The following is a 19,232-nucleotide window of genomic DNA, read 5'->3' on the forward strand; positions in this document are numbered from 1 at the left end:
CTTTCTTTTTATGATTTTATCCCCAATTTCATCTCTTTTATCACCATTTCTTTTTAATAAGAAAATTTGATGCATAAAACTTCTCTCAATGAGAATAGTGATGATAGTTTGAACCGTTGATAGTATCTTCTATTATATTGAGATGATTCATTAGGATTTGGAGTTGTTCTTTTTTCCATTTATCTGTGATAGATCTGTTATAAAAAGGTAAATGGCGTATGGCATCCTTTGTGACCATAAAGTGTCGCTAAAGCTTAAAGGTAAGTTTTACAAATCCGCGATCAGGCCTGCCATGTTGTACGGTGTGGAATGTTGGACGATTAACATTCCGGACACTTTGAGACTGAAGAGTACCGAGATGCGGATGCTGAGGTGGGCATGCGGACATACGAGGCATGACCGTATCAGGAATGAGTACGTACGTAAGGTAGCACCAATCAAGGAGATGCTCGCATAGTATCGGCTGTGCTGGTTTGGGCATCTCCAGCGAAGACTGCCTGATGCCCTAGTGCGAGTAGGTCGCATCAGGCGCGCTGAAGGAAGGACGCAACTAAGAGGCCGACCGAAGCTAACTTGGGACGAGTTCGTAAAGAACGACCTGAGCAACCGAAATCTTTCACCAGAGCAGGTGTTAGACAGACAGACATGGAGGGAGGCAATACGCATGGAAGAGGTGGGTTTCAGGTATGTAGACTAACAACTCTCCCCCTTATTTATTGTCCCTTTATTGCCCCTTTATTTCCTATAAATTTATGTACAACTCAATCAGCGAACACGTAAAGGCCACCCTGCAGTTTGTGAAGGAGGGGAATCCCCCTGTAGCGCTGCAGTTGGCAGGATTGTGAAGGGGAAATACCCCGTAGCTTCTGCAACCGGGACATGGTGTAAGTATATCCGCATTAATGGTTGAGAATTCGTAATCCCATTAACACGGTGATTACTGTCCATCTGGTCCAAAGACAAAAACAATCGCGACGCCGGTAGCGTCAAGTATTTTTTGCTTGCCATAGTGCAAGTTGTGCGAGGCTCGGGCAGGCCGGCGTAAAACCTATGTTCGACTCTAAGGAGATATTCTCTAGTCGACCCGGTACTGGCTACTAGAAAAGGCTTTGGATTTAGATCTGTTACAAAAAGCTCTAAATTTGTTGTTGGAGCATTGTTTTGTCTAGTGACTAGGTCTCAACCCGTGCCGTAACGGCACGGGTAAGGTTATGTGTTTCAAATGTATCCATCGATTCATACATGTTGTAATTATCTAAGAAGAATCGAACCGATCGATCCAGGTCTAAATGTTTTGAGGTGTTGGTTAATAAACATGTCCTTATCCTCGAATCTTTTAATATTGTGTATGTAAGTCATAAAACCCTTTGGGACAAACATAGTTAATCGGTATAGCAAATTTTATGGGCAGTACAACATTACTTCGTTCACTACTTCAGAAAGATATCGTCAAAGGTCATTCACAAAACTTGTAACAAAACTAAAAACACCTAAAGTTACTTTAAAATCAATTAGATTAATTTTGAAAAATCTATTAGCATTAGAATTTAATTCTTCTCTTTGATATAAGTTGTTGGGTTCCCAATTTACATAGATTTGTGTTTATTTCATTTTCCTAAAATTTATAATAATATTTAATTCTTGATCATTTCTTTTCTTGTCTCTTTACCTATTATCATGAACTATTTCTCAAGCATGCATAATTACACGAAGTTGGGGAGAAATGACAAAAACATAAATCATGACAAAAAAGGGGAATAAAGAGAGATGTGAGAAACTGAATCGATTACAATTAACTCACGCGTAGCCTTGCATAATCCCATGAAGTAGGGGAAAAATAATGACAGAATCACAAACCGTGACAAAAAAGGGAAATAAAGAGAGATGTGAGAAACTGAACCGATTACAATTAATTCGCGTGTAGCCTTGTGTTTGCTCAATTTTTTTATGGGTTTTATTTTTCTTCCTGCCCCCTTGCCCAGCAAATCTTAAAATCACAACTTCTTCTTTTTTTGGAAAAATTTGGCATTTAAAAATTGTTTTAATTTTAAAAAATAAAAAAAAAGTAATTGGAAAACTAGAATCAAATTAAAACAACACAAAGAAAAATTAACCAAGGATGACTAAATAGTTTACATATCTTAGAACACCTTTTCTCACCCTACTACCACTACTCCTTCCACCACGACATTATCGTCACCACTCCTCCAGTCTCACCAATACCCACCACCATTATCCCCACCGCCGATCCACCACCACCGTCCACCATCACAACAACCATTAGTGCTTAATTTACCTATCTTAGGACCCCTTTTCTCACCCTATTACCACTACTTCTTCCACCGCCACATTATCGCCACCACTCCACCAGTCTCACCAATACCCACTACTGCCCACCATCACAACCACCATTAATGCTTACTGATATGGTTGATATCAATAATTAAGTTATGTATCAACAAAAATATATTCATTTGATTAATTAAAGAAACATTTATTATGAAATATCTATTGAACATTTATTATTAAATTTTAATTAAACGTGATCATTTATAACAGTGGATTTATGTTCTGCAAGTATCAATTTGATCATTCTTTATCTAGACTAACTTGTCCAAACTTTGTTTTGTATTCTGGAAATGTAATCAATTTTATTTTAATACCAAAAACCGTGATTTATTCGATCGGGTACTATAAATAGCTAGGATCCCATGGATGATCCAGCGGTCATGATCAGACTGCCTTATATGATTTAGTACCCTCCTGAAAATATTTGTGTTTTGTTCTTTCCAGTTGTGCTAAAAACAGGCAACTACATCTATCACAATAAAATGTTGCCCATTTTGTAAGGATTCAAAACTATTATTGTCCACTACTTTTCACTAACATCCACCACCGTACATAAAAACCAGCCACACCCACTATTCTTTTTCCACCGTCAGTAATGTCACCACCTCCACCACTCACAAATACCCACCACAGTTTCCACCACCAACCGCTTCTTTCACTACCACCATTAAAAAATTATTAATATAATTTTTAACCGGGATCACTGTAGTACAATGGTAAAGTCATTGGGTGATGATACCAGTTACTTGAGTTCGAAACTCACCAAATTATTTACCGATCAATATATATATATATATTAATATATTTATTTATTATATATATATTAATATATTTATTTATTATATATATATATATATATATATTTTCTAATATATTTATTTATTAATAACAATATGTATTTATGAGACTCATTAAATGAACATTTATCATGAAAAATTAATTAACCATTCATCATGAGCAATCAATAGGACACTAATTAATCAAGTATTTATAATGGTTAGTTGAAAAAACCACGGCCGTAGATTTATCCCTCCTAGACAAATCTCGGTCGCTCTTTATCTAGCCTAACTTAGCCAAGCTTTGTTTTGTATTCTAGATTAAATTAAAAGACATTGCTCTAAAATTAGGAACTTTGTTGTTTCGATTCCCAAATAAAGAGTTGTTTTTGAATATATCTTCTCGAGCTTTGGCATATATTCCAACTACCGACAGTTGGATTGATTCTGAATCACTCTGGAATTCAATGTTGTGTCCTCCTAGCTCTGTTTCCCATTGGAAAGACGCCTTTTCCCCATCAAAATAGTAATATTATACTCATGTTGTTTCGTCAATTTTTTTTATTTTTTTTTGGCTAAACCAAACCCCCGCAAATCTATCATTGATCAATATCAAATTCTTATAATTTTTCTTGTCAAATATGGTTTGCTCAAAAAGTATTACATGAATTTATATATAAAAAAAAATCAGTAAAAAGATTTGATATCATATATAAATTTTCACAAAAACTCGAAAGGCAGAAATCCTGTAAAGTGAAAATACAAGAAAGCAAATGTAAAATCATTGAATATTGTGTCAAACAACCTTTCGGTTAATATATAAAAGTTGCTGGTTTGAGACTTGCATGGGCCGCGTGAAATTAAATTTTTGTCAAATAGTTTCTCCGATAGCTCATTTTATGAGTACTTCCAAACTTTCTATTTTTGTTTCTTTGTAAATTCAGAGTGATGATTGAAAGAAACTGATATAAATACTGGAAAGGGGATGATGAGAATTAAACGAATAAATGGAGAATGCGCATAGATTAGGCATTGATAAACAATGAAGTTAAGATTCTGGCGGAAGCACAAACATTTAAAAATAAAATGAAGAAAATACACGACTTTGATGCTGCAATCTTCAATGTGATGGTGCGAAATGCTTTTTTAAATTCGAATGTGAGATGATCTAATCGTCTTACCTACAGAAACCAGCAACTCGCTAATGATAGAGATTATTTTATTTAAACTATAGTCTTATTATTTGCTTATTGCATTCACATCCGTCTAGAAAATCTGAATAAATCAGATAGTTTAATATATTTGGATTTGAAAATCAAAAATTGAAGATTTGGTCTGAGGAGAAGTTTTAGGAAGAGAAAAAATGGGTATACAGAGCAATTTTATGAGAGAGAATGGATTTCAAGTCCACACCGATTTTATCCCTACTACTATGATTAACTTCATCTATGTACCCCCGTGACCCGAAGTTTCAACCAGTGATTCTCATATTGTGCCGTCAATTTTTATTTTATTTTTTAAAAAACCAAAATCCACCAAATCTTGTATTGATGAAGATCAAAATCTTATAATTTCTCAGTCAAATATGTTTCACACCATATAATACCTCAATAGTATGACATGATTAGCAATGTACCTCAAAATCTGAGTGGGATAACACTAGTTTGAGCACTTCTACACAGATCATGTTAGAGTATTGCTCGGTTTAACTCACAATTGTTTCTATATCAATCTTGTTGTCAAATTTAGTTGCCAAAACTATATCTTGATTTCTAGTCTACAGTTAGTTAAGCCTCGGTCTAGGATAGTGTAGTTGAGAAACAAACCAGTCATCATTTGCGTTCTACTGTTTGAAGGCGAAGATCAACCGAAGCTTTTGGAGAACTTCGTCAACAAAAGGTAAGTGAAGACTGAACCACCTATTTCTCAAGTTATATTCACTTTTCTTATCCTTGAGATGTTTGTCGCGTAACTAAGTAGACTAGATTGCATAAACAAGAATTTCGCATCGAGAACTAATTATTTAGTTTACAAATTTCTCGAACTATAATGATTAAGCTTAATGAACATTTTTTCATACTTGATCAACTTCGGTGAAGAACAATTTATTGTTCGGAACCAAATATTGATTCAAGTTTATCATTCGGAAATAGCCTGGAACAATGATATGTCCCACTAATGTTATTCAGGAACATTTCGAATTGATTTAGAGAAATATATAACTACTATATTCGGAATACAAGACAGTGTTATTAGTCGTACAAACTGAGAAAACTTTTTTATGTCTGAAGTCGTATTACATGTACTTGTACACTTAGCAGAGTATCTATATATCGACTTTCAGATTTGTTTGATACGCATATTCGTATGCACATCATGGGAAAATATGTGTGTTTTGTGATCCGGAGAGGTATGCATATTCCTATGCAAACCATTTTTGAATTGTGGTAAGGGAATCGGGTTAAAGTATTCAAACTAGTATGCAAACCAATACAGTTTTATGTTATAGAACCAGTTTAGTACCCAAACCGGTACGCAAACTGAAAATGTTCTGTGAACTCAGGAACCGGTGAAGGTCTTAATTTTGCAAACCGGTACTTAAACTGAAAAATTACTGTCAACTCTGGAACTTAGTGTTGCACCTAAGTTTGCAAACCGGTACGTGAACTGAAAAAGTTCTGCCAACTTCGGAACTCAAGTTTTTGTACTTTGTGCATTTACCAACTTTGTCGATTATGAGTTAATTGCGATTAATTTATTTCTCTAAGATAATTTGCATTTGATCAATCTCTACAATACACTAGACTTATTTGATCACATGATTGTGACTCAAGAAACATTTTCTTTGTGTTCATGAAAATGAGTGTTAAGCTTTTAAGTTCAAACCGGATAGTTTCGGCTACCTATGTTGGACATAGTTTTTGTATACGGTTCGGTTAGGGTTTACCTAACCAGAATGTATATCTTGTTTATATGAATAAGATCCAACTTTTCATCTAACGGTGAATATTGTTTGTTTGGTTCCAAAGCTATCTTATCTTAAACCTAAAGAAACATATGCTTTTAATGTCTATATAGAGGGAACTCTTGGCAACTGGGATCTTTGAATCCTGTCACTATGTTTTGGTGTGTCCTAGTTGTATCTAGAGTTATCCTCTCCAGAAACCATTTTAGGATTAACGAATATCAAAGTCTTCATTAGGATTCGTGAAGCCAGGTCAAGTTGTATTTTATCTTGATAACTTGAGTATCCTGATGTTGATTTATCAATTGAACAAGATGATAGAAATAACAGAGTTCTCTTCATCTCAACCTTTGTTATTCCGCAAGTTTTATACTTGTAAGGTGAATAATAATCTAGGCTGCACTTCAGGTTGCATAAGTCCGGATTCTGAGGATAGACATACTTTGTCAAGTTGTTATCGATTTCCATCACCTTGATCATACGTTTGACCTGATCTTCCGTTTCTATCGTAAATCAGGAAATCAATTATAGGTTTAATCTATGGGAGGCAGATTTGGTTTAAAATCTTCAATTGAGTTGAAGCAACTCTTAGTTGGTGTGACATCATCTAAGGGAATCAATTGCACAAAGTCTTGCTGAGATTCAAGAGGCGTAATGAGCGCTACTATACCTTAACCGATGGGATACCTTTTAGGACTCAACTACATTCCGGACCGAAGTTAATTGGTAGTAGGCTAGTGTATGTAGCGGCTTAATAGAGTTTGATGTTCAATCTGGACTAGGTCCGGAGGTTTTTTTGCATTTGCGGTTTCCTCGTTAACAAAATTTCTGGTGTTTGTGTTATTTTTTTTCCGCATTATATTGTTTATCTTTATAACTGAAATATCACAGGTACGTTGATCAATCAAAGTATATAGGTCTGACCTTATTTGTTGGATAAGAATTGATTGATCCTTAGATATTGATCTTTTGTACCGTCTAAGAACTCTGTAATTAGGTTCACGGATTCAATTTTGTAAACGTTCTAATCACAAGAGAGATAGAGATATAATTCTAGACACTTTCCTTGATTGAGGTTTTACTCTCGGAGTTGTGTTGAGTTTTTCCATACAGATTGCCTACGAAAAAGTTGGTAATATATTTTGGTATACCCTCAGTGTTTTCAGATCACATGGATACCTCTTAATCCTTATACTTACATTATATGTTGTGATGCACCCTTAAGATTATTTTGAACGAAAATCATACAAGAATGGGTCTATTAATCTTTCATAATTCTGCAGGTGCATTGGAACAAGGACGATTCATATGTGCACCTGGTCGCATACATGTTGAGCATGTAAACATACAAGGTTTTTTTTTTTTGAGAAAACTCTTTTTCTGCGTAAATTTTTTACTGAATCTTCTTCTCCTCCATAAATTTTTCCAGAGATAAGAACCATACATTTCTAATGCAAATACATTTGACTTACAATTTCACATGATCAATGCAGAAAACTATCATGAATTCCGAAAAAGAAAAATTTATCAGTCGAACATCTCCTCGAAATTATTAACCTTTTCATTTTGGCAGTACTCTGAACATACACCCCCCATTCTTTTTATGTCCGTTCTCAAATTATTACTAACTTCCTCTCTTTTATCTCCATGACCCCCCGAACTTTTCAACTAGTAATACTCCATCGATTTTTATAACAGTGTAAGCATTACCGTTTCAATTTGGCTTAAAAAATTGAGGGAGTACTACATACTCATATTTTGCCGTCAATCTTTTTCTTAAAAAAAAAATAAACCCCCAAATCTATTATCCACGAAGATCAAAATGTTATAATTTTCCAGTCAAAATGTGCTCTAAGCGAAAAGATTTACATGAATTTTATAGATAAAATGTTTAGTAAATATTTAAAATCATAATACAAATTATTACAAAAAATAAAACTCAATATGACAAAAATTACATAAACTAAAGAGACCAAAAGAAGCACTTGTAAAATGGTCGACTATATTGTGTCGAACGAGGCTTCCAATCAATAGTATGTAGCTACCTGGTTCTAGACATGGATGAATCACGGGAATTAAAATTTTTGTCAAATAGTTTTCCCCAATATCTCGTTTTACAAGTACTTTCAAACCTTCTATTTGTGTTTCTTTAAAATTTAGAGCGATAATCAGAAAGAAACCAGTATAAATATTGAAAAGGGACGATGAGAGTTTAATAAATTAATGGTGAATGTGTATCATGTAGATTGTGCATTGATAAACATTGAAGTTGAAACTCCGCCCAAGTACAAAAAGTTAGCTAAATGAGGATACACAACATTGGCGCTGCAATCTTCTTCGTAGTGGTGTGAAAAACAATGTCAAAATGTCTCTCAAAAAGGCCCATTATTGAACTTGCAAGTTTGTAGCAAGTTTGCTTTGAGTTGGGTGCACAAATTATAGCAGTAGTAGCAAATGGATACTATCAGAAAATAAAATGAGAACATCAAACACTTATTTTGAGTGTTATTGATTATTTTGGGCAAGCATCATATATGAACTTGCAAGTTTATTAATTAGGAAGTGTAATAAGCCTGATAAGATGGCTAGGCATTCTCATACTATTAGAACTAGAAGCTGGATTTCACATCAACCATTTTTTATTGTATCAGCAATTACAAGCTGACATAAATTTTGTTGTGTTTTCCAACTCTTAATACAAGTATTTCTTATTAGAGGTGTAAATTGGGTTGTGCCAGCACGAGCACAGCCCAACACAACATGCTAAAATCTGAGTCCAGCCCAGCCCAGCACGTGATTTAGCCCAGCACGGTCCAGCACGTTAATTTGTGGGTTGTGCTAGGTTAGCCTAATCGGCATAGTAGCACAACACGCAGCACGGACAAGCACGCGGCACAGCCCAGCACTACACGTTAAGAAAGCACGTAATAGCATGTACTAGAACACCATATAACAAGGCATAATACATCACATTTTGTGTATATTTCACAAAAGAGTCACTATTCTAGCTAATTTTTGACATTTTATGCTGATGTTTTTTTGTAACAACACATATAATACCTAAATATTTGGAAAATATATTTCAATACTGTTGTTATAATGTCATGACCTATATTTGACTAGAAAATTAAGTTACATGACAATAATCCAATTTTATGTTTGATGGGCTATTTCTTTTTATTGAATAAACTTGTTAATTTTACTTGAAATAATTTCAAATGATATGTTGTCTATTTTGATTCTCGTGATAATGTCCAACTTAATGTACACCATTAAGTGATTTCAAATTATTTATAGCACGTGTGCCAGCACGGCACAACACAACACATCACGTTTATTCGTGTGCTGCGCCGTGCCTAGCTTTTGACTAGTAAAACACATCACGGTAAAATCGTTGGCACAACACAACACGACACATGGCATGTGAAGCACGCGATTTCGTATACCGGGCTGTGCCGTTTTACACCTCTATTTCTTATTATCAAAAACAAAAGAAAGAAGAATTGCAAGAATCTCATTGATGAGAAGATCCGTTAAAAAATTTGAAATCACATACAAATTTGTCTCAGAGTGTCCAAAAAAATTACCTACGAAGAAAATATAATGAAGCATTTCTAAAGTGATCGAAAATATAAAGAAGCATTTTTAAAACGATCAACTATCGTGACGACATGCTTGAAAGTTATAAAGGTTGGGTGAAATATCCACCAAGGATATTAGGACCATAGGATTTGATTCATGATTATTTGAGTCGTAGTCATATTTTGTTTCTCTTATAGATCCAAAAATTCAAATTTAAGAGCTAATAAACCCCAAAACTGTCTCGAATTATGATTGTCTTCGTCTCCGTATCTCCGTGACCCTAACTTTGAACTAGTAATACTCATATTTTACCATCAATTTCTTTTTCTTTTTTTTATAAACCCAAAACCCCCCAAATCTAGTCTAGATGAAGATAAAAATCTTATAATTTCTCAGTCAGATATGTTTTCCGCAAAAAAAAAATAAAAAACTATTGATAAAAATTCAATTAAAAAAATTGAAATCCCATACAAATTGTCTTTAAAATACGAAAGCTGGAAATCAATATACAAACCGTCAAAAGAAGAAATGATACAAATTACCTAAACCTAAAATCAAACAATGCATTTCTAAAATGATCGAAAATACAAAAAAGCATTTTTAAACAACAGTTGCTGGTTTGAGACCTCCATGGGCCACATGAGATTAAATGTTCGCTAAATAGTTTTCTCCAATGTCTCATTTTCTGAGTACTTCCAAACCTTCCATTTTTGTTTCTTTTATAAAAAAGAAAAGGATTGATGAGAGTTAAACGAATTAATAGTGAATGTATATCATGTAGATTGTGCATTGACAAACAATGAAGTTAAATGAAATGAAAATACACGACATTGACGTTGCAATCTTTCTGTGTGTTGGTGCCAAAATTATTTATAAAATTACGATCAAAATACGGTCGAAACTCTTTTAATTAATACTCGATTATTTAATAAACTCTCTTAAATAATATTTTTGGCCGGTCCCGAATCGGGGACAACGTGCCAAATTAATAATTCGCTAAAATTATAAGATAATACATTTTTGATTACCTATGTAGACCCCATATGAAATATAAATTAATAATGTATTATATATACTCAATACATTAATGATTTACGAAGACTTTTTGCAAAATGGTTTAATTGTCTTCAGTTTTTTGCTAAAATCAATATCGCATTGAATTTCATCTCTAATTTTTCTAATAATTGTAAGAATTTTTGGTGTTGTTTTCTCATAGCTCAACAATGACGAAAGGAGTTTGCAAGTGTACTTGTACGAACACCAATAGTCCATGCTGAAATTGCAAAATTCATTGCATCTAACACATTTATTTTTTTATGGATTTGACGGCCCTAATTCATAGCCTTTCAAAAGACCTCTATAAAATTGACGACGATAATGCATTTTAAAAGCTCGTATAATCCCTACGTCACAAGGTTGAATTTTTAAAGTTGTATTTGGTGGCAAAAAAATAATTCAACATTTTACGGTCCTTCAATAGTTTTTGGATGAGCAGGGCAATTATACACAATCAGAATATCTTTTCTTGCAGCCATTAATATATAAATTAATAATTATTAATTTATCGGTTAATTAATATCTAGCTTAATTAATAAATTTTAATGGTCCGGACAGCATTAATTTATAGAGTTTCTACTGTAATTAGTTAAATGTTGAATCATGTCAAGTTGGCCCATTAGCTCAGTTGGTTAGAGCGTCGTGCTAATAACGCGAAGGTCGCAGGTTCGAGACCTGCATGGGCCATTTTTTTTATTTTTGCCAAACCTACAACACAGCCTTCTCCATCTTCTCATTTGTGATTAGTTTGAAAATTAACTTTTTCCTACCTTTCATTATCCAGATTGTGCATCAATAAACAATGGAACTCTAGGGACAATTTAGTAGCTTCTATAATTTAGACATGATCAATGCAAATTAGCTGTAAAAAGAAGATATGATCAGACAGAATCAAAAAAAGAAAAAACGGGTCAGTATTAAGTTGTGTTAGCAATGGAGCCATAGGCGTATTATACTATTTTTTCATCAATGAACTTTGGGATCCAAGAGAAGAAAGTTGTTCACATTTTAGGCTCGGCCGAGTAATAAACGAAAGTAAGCGTCCTCCAATCATCTACTCGATTTCCACGTAGCCACCGGCCAGATTTTGCATCATTAAACAATGGAACTTTGGGGTTTTCCCTTCGACGCATGATCAATGCAACTTAGATTAGTGATCTAAATCATGAACGTTGAACATTTGTTGGAGTGGAGTTTGCCCAATAAAAATAATGCTAATCGGAAGAACCTACTGTCTTTGCAGCATTTCTTTAAATACTTTTTTCAAAACTCACTCATTAAACCTCTCAACTAACGTTCAACCTCGCCGTAAATTGCACTCCCTAAACATGAAACTAGTGAAATATTAATATTCCCGATCCCAAAATGTTCACATTCATAAAAATAATTATTATTTGCAACACTTTTATTAGTGTTGGGACAATTTTTTCTCGAGATGGGTCAACTTAGTGATGGTTTTGGTCAAATTTCTGGTTCAATTAATGACTTTTTGGACAGTTTTTTTTCTAGTGGGAAGTCAACAGTTTTTTGATAATGTGAGAAAATTAAGGGACGTGGGAAAACTACTCTGACTGTCTGACAAGACATCACTACCCTTGAATAAGCTTTATTCTTACAACTAATATAAGGGTATTTTCGGAAATTCATACCAGAAGAAGAGAAGCCGTTATAACTTCTCATTCAGAAGCTCCTCCTCCCATATTTTTCATTGCTTTCCACGATCACTACTCTAATGGCAGGAACTACTTCTCATCTGCTCTTGATTTTCTTCATCTTGTTCCTTTCTTCAACATCATTGTCAGCATCATCATTACGCAAAGCCAGAAAACAATTCAATGTTGAAGATTTTGGAGCAATCGGGGACGGAAAAACCGATGCCAGTCCGGCGTTTTTGAGAGCATGGGGTAAAGCATGTCAGTGTTCAGATGTTCACACTACGATTTACGTACCACGGAAGAGGTTTTTTCTTCGTTCCGTTGATTTTCAAGGACCTTGTAGAGGCTCAAGCATCATGGTTCATTTAGATGGAAGTATTCTTGTTTCTCCACAATATTTAGAAATGGGGTTTCAGGAAGATTGGATAAGGTTTGTAGATGTCAACGGGTTGGCGATTGTCGGAGGATATCTTGATGGCCGGGGGAAACAATTATGGTGGTGTAAAGAGAATTCGCAAAAATGTCCACCTGGAGCGACGGTAAAATAAAACTCTGTTCTCTGTTTAGGTTTAATGGAAGTTTTTGAGCTCACTTTTATTTTTATTTTTACTTTTGCAGTCGCTTTCGGTTTACGGTTCGAAAAACGTCGTGATCAGAAATTTAACGTCGGTTGATGCTAAGTTATATCACGTTGTCATTCATTCCTGTGAGAATATCAAGATTGAGGGGGTTAAAATTTATGCTCCATCTGATAGTCCAAATACTGATGGCATACATGTGCAAAATGCACTGAATGTTCATGTTCTAAGAACGGCTATTAAAACTGGAGATGATTGCATTTCAGTCGGTCCAGGCACTAGAAACTTGCGGATTAATCGAATTGCTTGCGGACCTGGACATGGAATAAGGTAAGAAAAATTTCTATATCCCTTGAATAGTTTCAAAGATTCTAGTGCAGGAAATTCTTTGGACTAATCACGGTTTATTTGTCAATTTTGTGTGACAGTATTGGGAGCTTAGGGAAAGGATTGGAAGAAGAGGGAGTTTCAAATGTGACAGTAACAAATGCTGTGTTTACTGGAACAACAAATGGTTTAAGAATCAAATCATGGGGAAGGCCGAGTAATGGGTTTGTTAGAGACGTCTTTTTCAAACGAGTTCTGATGAATAACGTTGAAAATCCGATTGTTATTGATCAGAATTACTGTCCCTGGGATGAAGGTTGCCCTAGCCAGGTACTCTTTATAATACTCCATCCGAATTAACGGTTACTCTCGACTACTTTTAAAAACAAGAATGACCCTGAGTAACATTTGTTTTCGGTTTCTTGCAGCACTCTGGTGTAAAAATCAGTCACGTAACGTATACAGACATTAAAGGAACTTCTGCATCTCAAGTTGCAGTGAAATTCGATTGCAGTCCGATCTCTCCGTGCAAAGGAATTCGTTTGAGAGACATAAAACTTACTTACCAGCATCAACCTGCAGAATCTGTCTGTAACAACATACTTGGAGTTGCACATGGTGAAATTGATCCGCCTAGCTGTTTATAAATGTTTTTAGCATTATCTCTATTGATCTTCTATTGAGCAGAAACTTGGATAAATTTTTATTTGTCTCACGACTTGCCTATCTAAGTTCAGACTACTTGTATTGTTTGTTTTTCTGTTGTTGAATCAAAAGATGAACTCCTAGTTCAGACTGATAGTTCTAGCAATGTGGTTTTTCAACTCTGACCTTATTTTGAATAAAAAATCGCAAGTCTAACCAACTATAAGGAAAAGGAAAAAGAAGATCATTGACAAGGACAGATAAGAAAGTGATATTAACATTATATGTTATTTGAAATTTGACGAGTACAATAAGTAATTGTGTGCCTGACACACACATACAAGTTATTGCAGAAATTTCTAGTATCCATAGTGCTGCTGTATATGCTTCTAACCGTGAGAGCGATCAAAGACTCTACTGGTACATAACATAGAATCCGGTTTAAGGTAATAAGGTTATTAGACACTATAGAACAATATGAAAGGGAGACAAGATCGGAGTACCTTTCTGCGAACCAGAGCTTGCAAATGCGCAATTGTACAAAATTAAGTGCTATTTCACCCACTTATTTCAGATGGTGTTTATGGGCATTCTGCTCTGCATCTCGTGTTCGGGATAGTAGGAATAACCCCTGTCTGTCTTGATACCATCAACCAACTTGAACTGCATACATCCTCTTATATTATTCATTATTTAGTATCACAGATAATAGAATCTTATACATATTAGATTCTTCAGCTCTGCATCTCGCGCTCGCGCAAGTAGGAAGAAACCCTGATTAACTTGATACCGTCAGTCAAGTTACACTGCATACATCCTCTTATACTCGTTGTTCAGTATCTCAGTATCTGAAATTCCCGAAACAGAGAAAGAACGAGAATGACTCCCAGAGGCTCTTCTTATATTCCTCATACTTGATTCCTCCATTCTATGCATGACAACACAATAACACATCGCACCAAGGGTAGTCAGCATTATCAAGGCACCGATCACTGTCACATAAATGGCTAGCCACCGTGCATGGCGGCCCACTACGATGTAAGAGAGCGAAATGAAGGAGATTGATATAAACAGGCAAGCCAGCCACATGAGTTTGTTTATTACAAACATGAGTTGCTTCTTTGCTTTTTGCTCAATCACAACCACCGATGTTTGAACCACGACCACGGCCAAGGAAATGAACAGAGCCAGAGAATCAAACACGAAAAAAATGATAAACGCTGCATTCTTCGCAATATAGGCTTGTCCAAGTGTGAAACCATCTGATTTAACCTCAACATACTGGCCAGGTACTGTGAAAATGGCAGCAAAGGCAATGGTTGCTATAAGAACAGCAACAACAGTGGCTGAGTTTATGGCATTATTGAGACCACTGATGTGCAGTTTCTTGAGCCTCTTTGCAATTTTCTGTACCCTAACTCCCGTTTGATGGGTCTGATGAAGTTGAGACTCAACATCATGTTTTATGTCGCTAACAGTTTGCTTTAGTTGCTTTGCTGGATTAGGAGGGTTTGCAGAGTCTTTAGCACTGACAGCACCAACTTCTTTTAAAATGAGAGCGATTTCAGGATTTTCTGACTTTGCGGCAATGTCAAGTGCCGTTTCACCTGCTCTGTTTATAGCGTTGATGTTGATGCCTTCAATTGATAACAAACCGCGCATCACCTACAATTTATGAATCCATTTCAGCACAGAACAGAAGTATCTTAAAAGAAGATAAAGATAACCACTCTAAAATCTGAATCTCCACTTTACTTTCAAATTGAATTGAGCATCAGTTTATCATAGTAGGCAGCTGATATTGAATTGTGACGACTTCACTGCTGATAGTTTACTTTATGTGCCATCAAAAAATTTGTACTTGACCAACTAGTCTGAAATCTGGTTCCCAAAAAGATTACCAGCAGATACAGAATTTTTGAAGATACTTAGATTTGATGGAAAAGACGTAATCCTCAGTCATCACTAATTAGGCAAACACTAACTCTAACCCAAACCAGACCAGACCAAGAAAATAACAAACAAGAAACAAATTTAAAGCAACAAGTTTAAATAGAAGAAGGGAGACTAACTTGAGTTCGGCCCTTCTTCGTTGCAATATGCAATGCAGTATTTCCATTCTTATCTTCCAAGTTGATAACTGATTTATCAGGTTTAACCATTTCAAGCACAATTTCTACATTATGCCCTTTCACTGCCATATGCAATGCTGCTTGTCCCTTGTTATCTTTTCTAAAACCAACACCTGGATCCTTACGTAATATGGATTTCACCACTTCCAAATGTCCCATCCTTGCCGCAGAGTGAAGTACAGTCTTACCATTGCTTCGTGCAATTTTAGCTAGGTCAACATTGGTCTCCAAAAGAAGATTGACAACATCAATATGACCTTGCATTGCAGCTGTATGCAGTGCAGTAGAGTTCGACGAATCTGCCGTAAGCGCCAGATCAGGCAAAGAGCGCAGAAGCTCCTTCAAAACCTCTGCGATAAACCATAACAATAAACTGGATTAAAATAAGGTAACACAACAGACCCAGAAAAACATAACAGAGGACACTTTGACGCCCCGAAGTGTCAAGGTATAAACATCAATGGGAAATGAGATACCTTTCCAGACCATACATTCAAGGTTCAACTACAAACGGATAACTAGAAATAAGTCGGATGCTTGCATCCGATGAATTTATAGCAATAGCTTTAATTTCTAAATAAAAATGCTTCTAACATTATTTCTGAAGGTACTATAGGAAATTGAAATTTGTATGCTTAAGGAAGACAAACAAAATAGATCAAATAAATTACCTAGATGGCCTTGCTTTGCTGCAACATGAAATGAATCATAACCATTCTTTGCCGGGATTGAAGCAGATTCGGAATCCATATGCTTCAAAAGCTCACTAACAATTATAGCATTACCATACTCCGACGCTGCATATAACGCAGTCTCTCCATCCCTGTTCTGCTTCGTCAACACATCTTTTAAACTATCACAATCTTGCAAAATCTCTTTAACCTTAATCAAATTCCCTCCCCTACAAGCCAAATGAAGTGGTGTATCACCTCTCTTCCCCGGCGACTCCTTGACCTTTTTCTTGTCTCTAAAACTCAACTGCTTCTCCAACGCTACTCTAATGCTCTTTTGTCTCTCCATTACACCGCGGAAACTCGATTGTTTCTCCATTACCCCACGGAAACTCTTCTGTTTCTCCATTCCTCGGCGAAAACTCTTTTGCTTCTCCATGATCACACCCTAATTCACCCCACAAAATCAAAAGCCCCACTTCCTTCTACAAATTGGAAACCAAAAAAATGTTATCAATTGATTCAATTCCTCAAATTCAAACAAGACCCTTTACTCATCTCTGATCTTTAACAAAGATAATCCAAATTTCAGCTCAAAATTACCCCTAAAAATCCTAACTTTTCATCAATTTTCTTACCAGAACCTAAATAAACCATGAACTAACTGAATCTAAAGACCTTAAACTATCCAAACCTTAAATTGAGCAAATCCAACTGAATCTAATGACCTTAATCCTTAATTTATACAAACCAACATAGATTCAAGAAGAACTTAGATTGTCAACTAGAATCTAGTCAAATACAGAAAGAAAGAAAAAAACCCATATAAAATTTTCCTTAAAAAACAAGTAGAAATCAACAAAATCTCACCTTCTTCTGCTTCTTTAATGAAGATGCTCCTCTACCACCATCAATCCATGATCAACATCATAAAAGCTTAAAGTATAAGGAAAAAGAGAAAATAAAAAATGTAACCAAACATGTGTTAATCATAAATTCCTATTATAGATGATAAAAAGGCAGTGGCGACCATTATCAGTATCACCATCTAAGAGTAAAAAACAGTGCTTGGTGGGGTACACACAGACATACTAGAAAATAACAAACGTTGAGTGAGTTATCAAGAAGCACTAATTGAGATTAAGCAAACATAATTTAATTAATAATTTTTAGGCTCATTATATCCACTAATTTAGCTGAATTATTAGTATTTTAATTTTGATTTTTATTCCTCGACTCAACTGTCATGTGAATAAAAGCATTTCCGTTATGACAGATGCAGAAATCCGTTACTAAAATAATACATTTTGGTGGAAAAATATTACCAAAAAAAATTAATATCCTATCTTTAAAACATTTTAAAATTAAAAAATTAAAATTAGAAGTGATGAACGAATAATATTTCTTAGATATATATGACCTAACACGATGTTTGAATCCTGTCTCAGCACGCCCGTCACTTAAAGAATCTGGTGTTAACAAGTTTTGAACATCATCGATATCATTACGATTTTTCAAAGATATCCTCGATAATCGGTGAGATTTTGCTCAGGTGATGTTTAGGTGGTTTTTCGGGTTTTTCCACAAAGTACTTTATTAAATATATGTTTTTTTTTCGGTTTTTTTATTTTAATAGATAAAAAATTGGATGATAAGGAGTTTTGAACTCAGATCACTTGTACCAGATATCTTGAAACCGAGCTTACGAATTACACGAAATTGTGGAATCTAGATTAATAGAAAACATTAGCAAGCAAACCCATGACAAAGTGCATCCTTAAAAGACAAGTAAAATCTAACATCATTTCACTTTTCTTTCGCATCATTAATCACCAATTTTAATTTGTCAGATTTCTGGGGCAGGTTGGTTGTTTATTCATTCCTTTTGGACCTACTTTTAATTAAATTAGCATAGTCATTATCAGGAATATTCGACCAACATCACCATGAATACGTTTGGTAGAATACTAATACAAGAGTAATCAAGAAGAATCAAAACTGATTGATAATTAAAGATACACTAATTATTATTAAAAAAAATCAATTTTGATTTAAAAAATTATCCTTCAACTGTTATGATCTGAACTCATGGAGACAACATTGTATCCAAGCATGCATGTCGGTCGATCATGAATTCTGTCAGATTAAAAATAACCAAAGAAATATTTCAGATTAAAATACAAGAATTAGAAGATTTATATATAGAGCTCTTTTTCTTTTTTAATTGAAAAGATTAAAGGCGCACCAACAAGGCCCTTGTGGAGAAACATTTGATGAATTATCCATCCTTTTGTTAATTTTGATTTTTAAAAGGATTTCTCAACTGTCTGCGTCTCATTTTTACAGTATAATGTGACCAAAGATCCGGTGAACGGACGACATAACTATAATGTTCTTTAACTGTTCCCTGGGATTGGCTTCGGGCTTTTCCTGCGCAGTTTAGATGGAAAGCGAGGCAAGGTGCTGAGCAACGCTTAATTAGGGGCCCCGAAAAAT

The 19,232-nt window shown here is 34.9% G+C and overlaps 2 protein-coding genes and 1 non-coding gene across 3 annotated transcripts; 2 read left to right on the forward strand and 1 right to left on the reverse strand.

Moving 5' to 3' along the window:
• Window positions 1-11,341: 11,341 nt before the first annotated feature.
• TRNAI-AAU lies at window positions 11,342-11,415 on the forward strand. Its single transcript has one exon. It is a non-coding gene; the product is annotated as a tRNA-Ile (tRNA).
• Window positions 11,416-12,442: 1,027 nt separating this feature from the next.
• LOC113338451 (polygalacturonase-like) lies at window positions 12,443-14,130 on the forward strand. Its single transcript, XM_026583874.1, has 4 exons — window positions 12,443-12,922; window positions 13,002-13,291; window positions 13,390-13,618; window positions 13,717-14,130. The coding sequence occupies exons 1-4, from the start codon at window positions 12,461-12,463 to the stop codon at window positions 13,933-13,935; spliced, it is 1,200 nt and encodes a 399-aa protein (XP_026439659.1). The 5' UTR covers window positions 12,443-12,460; the 3' UTR covers window positions 13,936-14,130.
• A 62-nt stretch (window positions 14,131-14,192) lies between these two features.
• Window positions 14,193-17,786, reverse strand: LOC113318811 (ankyrin repeat-containing protein At5g02620-like). Its single transcript, XM_026567067.1, has 4 exons — window positions 17,607-17,786; window positions 16,737-17,221; window positions 16,006-16,415; window positions 14,193-15,598 (listed from the first exon to the last, which is right to left on the reverse strand). The coding sequence occupies exons 2-4, from the start codon at window positions 17,173-17,175 to the stop codon at window positions 14,735-14,737; spliced, it is 1,713 nt and encodes a 570-aa protein (XP_026422852.1). The 5' UTR covers window positions 17,176-17,221; window positions 17,607-17,786; the 3' UTR covers window positions 14,193-14,734.
• Between the last annotated feature and the right edge of the window lie 1,446 nt (window positions 17,787-19,232).

Source organism: Papaver somniferum, chromosome 1 (assembly GCF_003573695.1).
Source record: "Papaver somniferum cultivar HN1 chromosome 1, ASM357369v1, whole genome shotgun sequence".
Taxonomy (NCBI): Eukaryota; Viridiplantae; Streptophyta; class Magnoliopsida; order Ranunculales; family Papaveraceae; genus Papaver; species Papaver somniferum.

Bases quoted from the DNA above. Each gene is read 5' to 3' on its own strand.
- LOC113318811 (XM_026567067.1), bottom strand. From the start codon at position 17,175: ATGGAGAAGCAAAAGAGTTTTCGCCGAGGAATGGAGAAACAGAAGAGT. The intron at 16,416-16,736 runs GTAATTTATTTG...GGTTTATCGCAG, and splicing joins AGCAAAGCAAGGCCATCTAG to AGGTTTTGAAGGAGCTTCTG. The intron at 15,599-16,005 runs GTTAGTCTCCCT...CATAAATTGTAG, and splicing joins CGAAGAAGGGCCGAACTCAA to GTGATGCGCGGTTTGTTATC.
- LOC113338451 (XM_026583874.1), top strand. From the start codon at position 12,461: ATGGCAGGAACTACTTCTCATCTGCTCTTGATTTTCTTCATCTTGTTC. The intron at 12,923-13,001 runs GTAAAATAAAAC...TTACTTTTGCAG, and splicing joins AATGTCCACCTGGAGCGACG to TCGCTTTCGGTTTACGGTTC. The intron at 13,292-13,389 runs GTAAGAAAAATT...TTTGTGTGACAG, and splicing joins GGACCTGGACATGGAATAAG to TATTGGGAGCTTAGGGAAAG.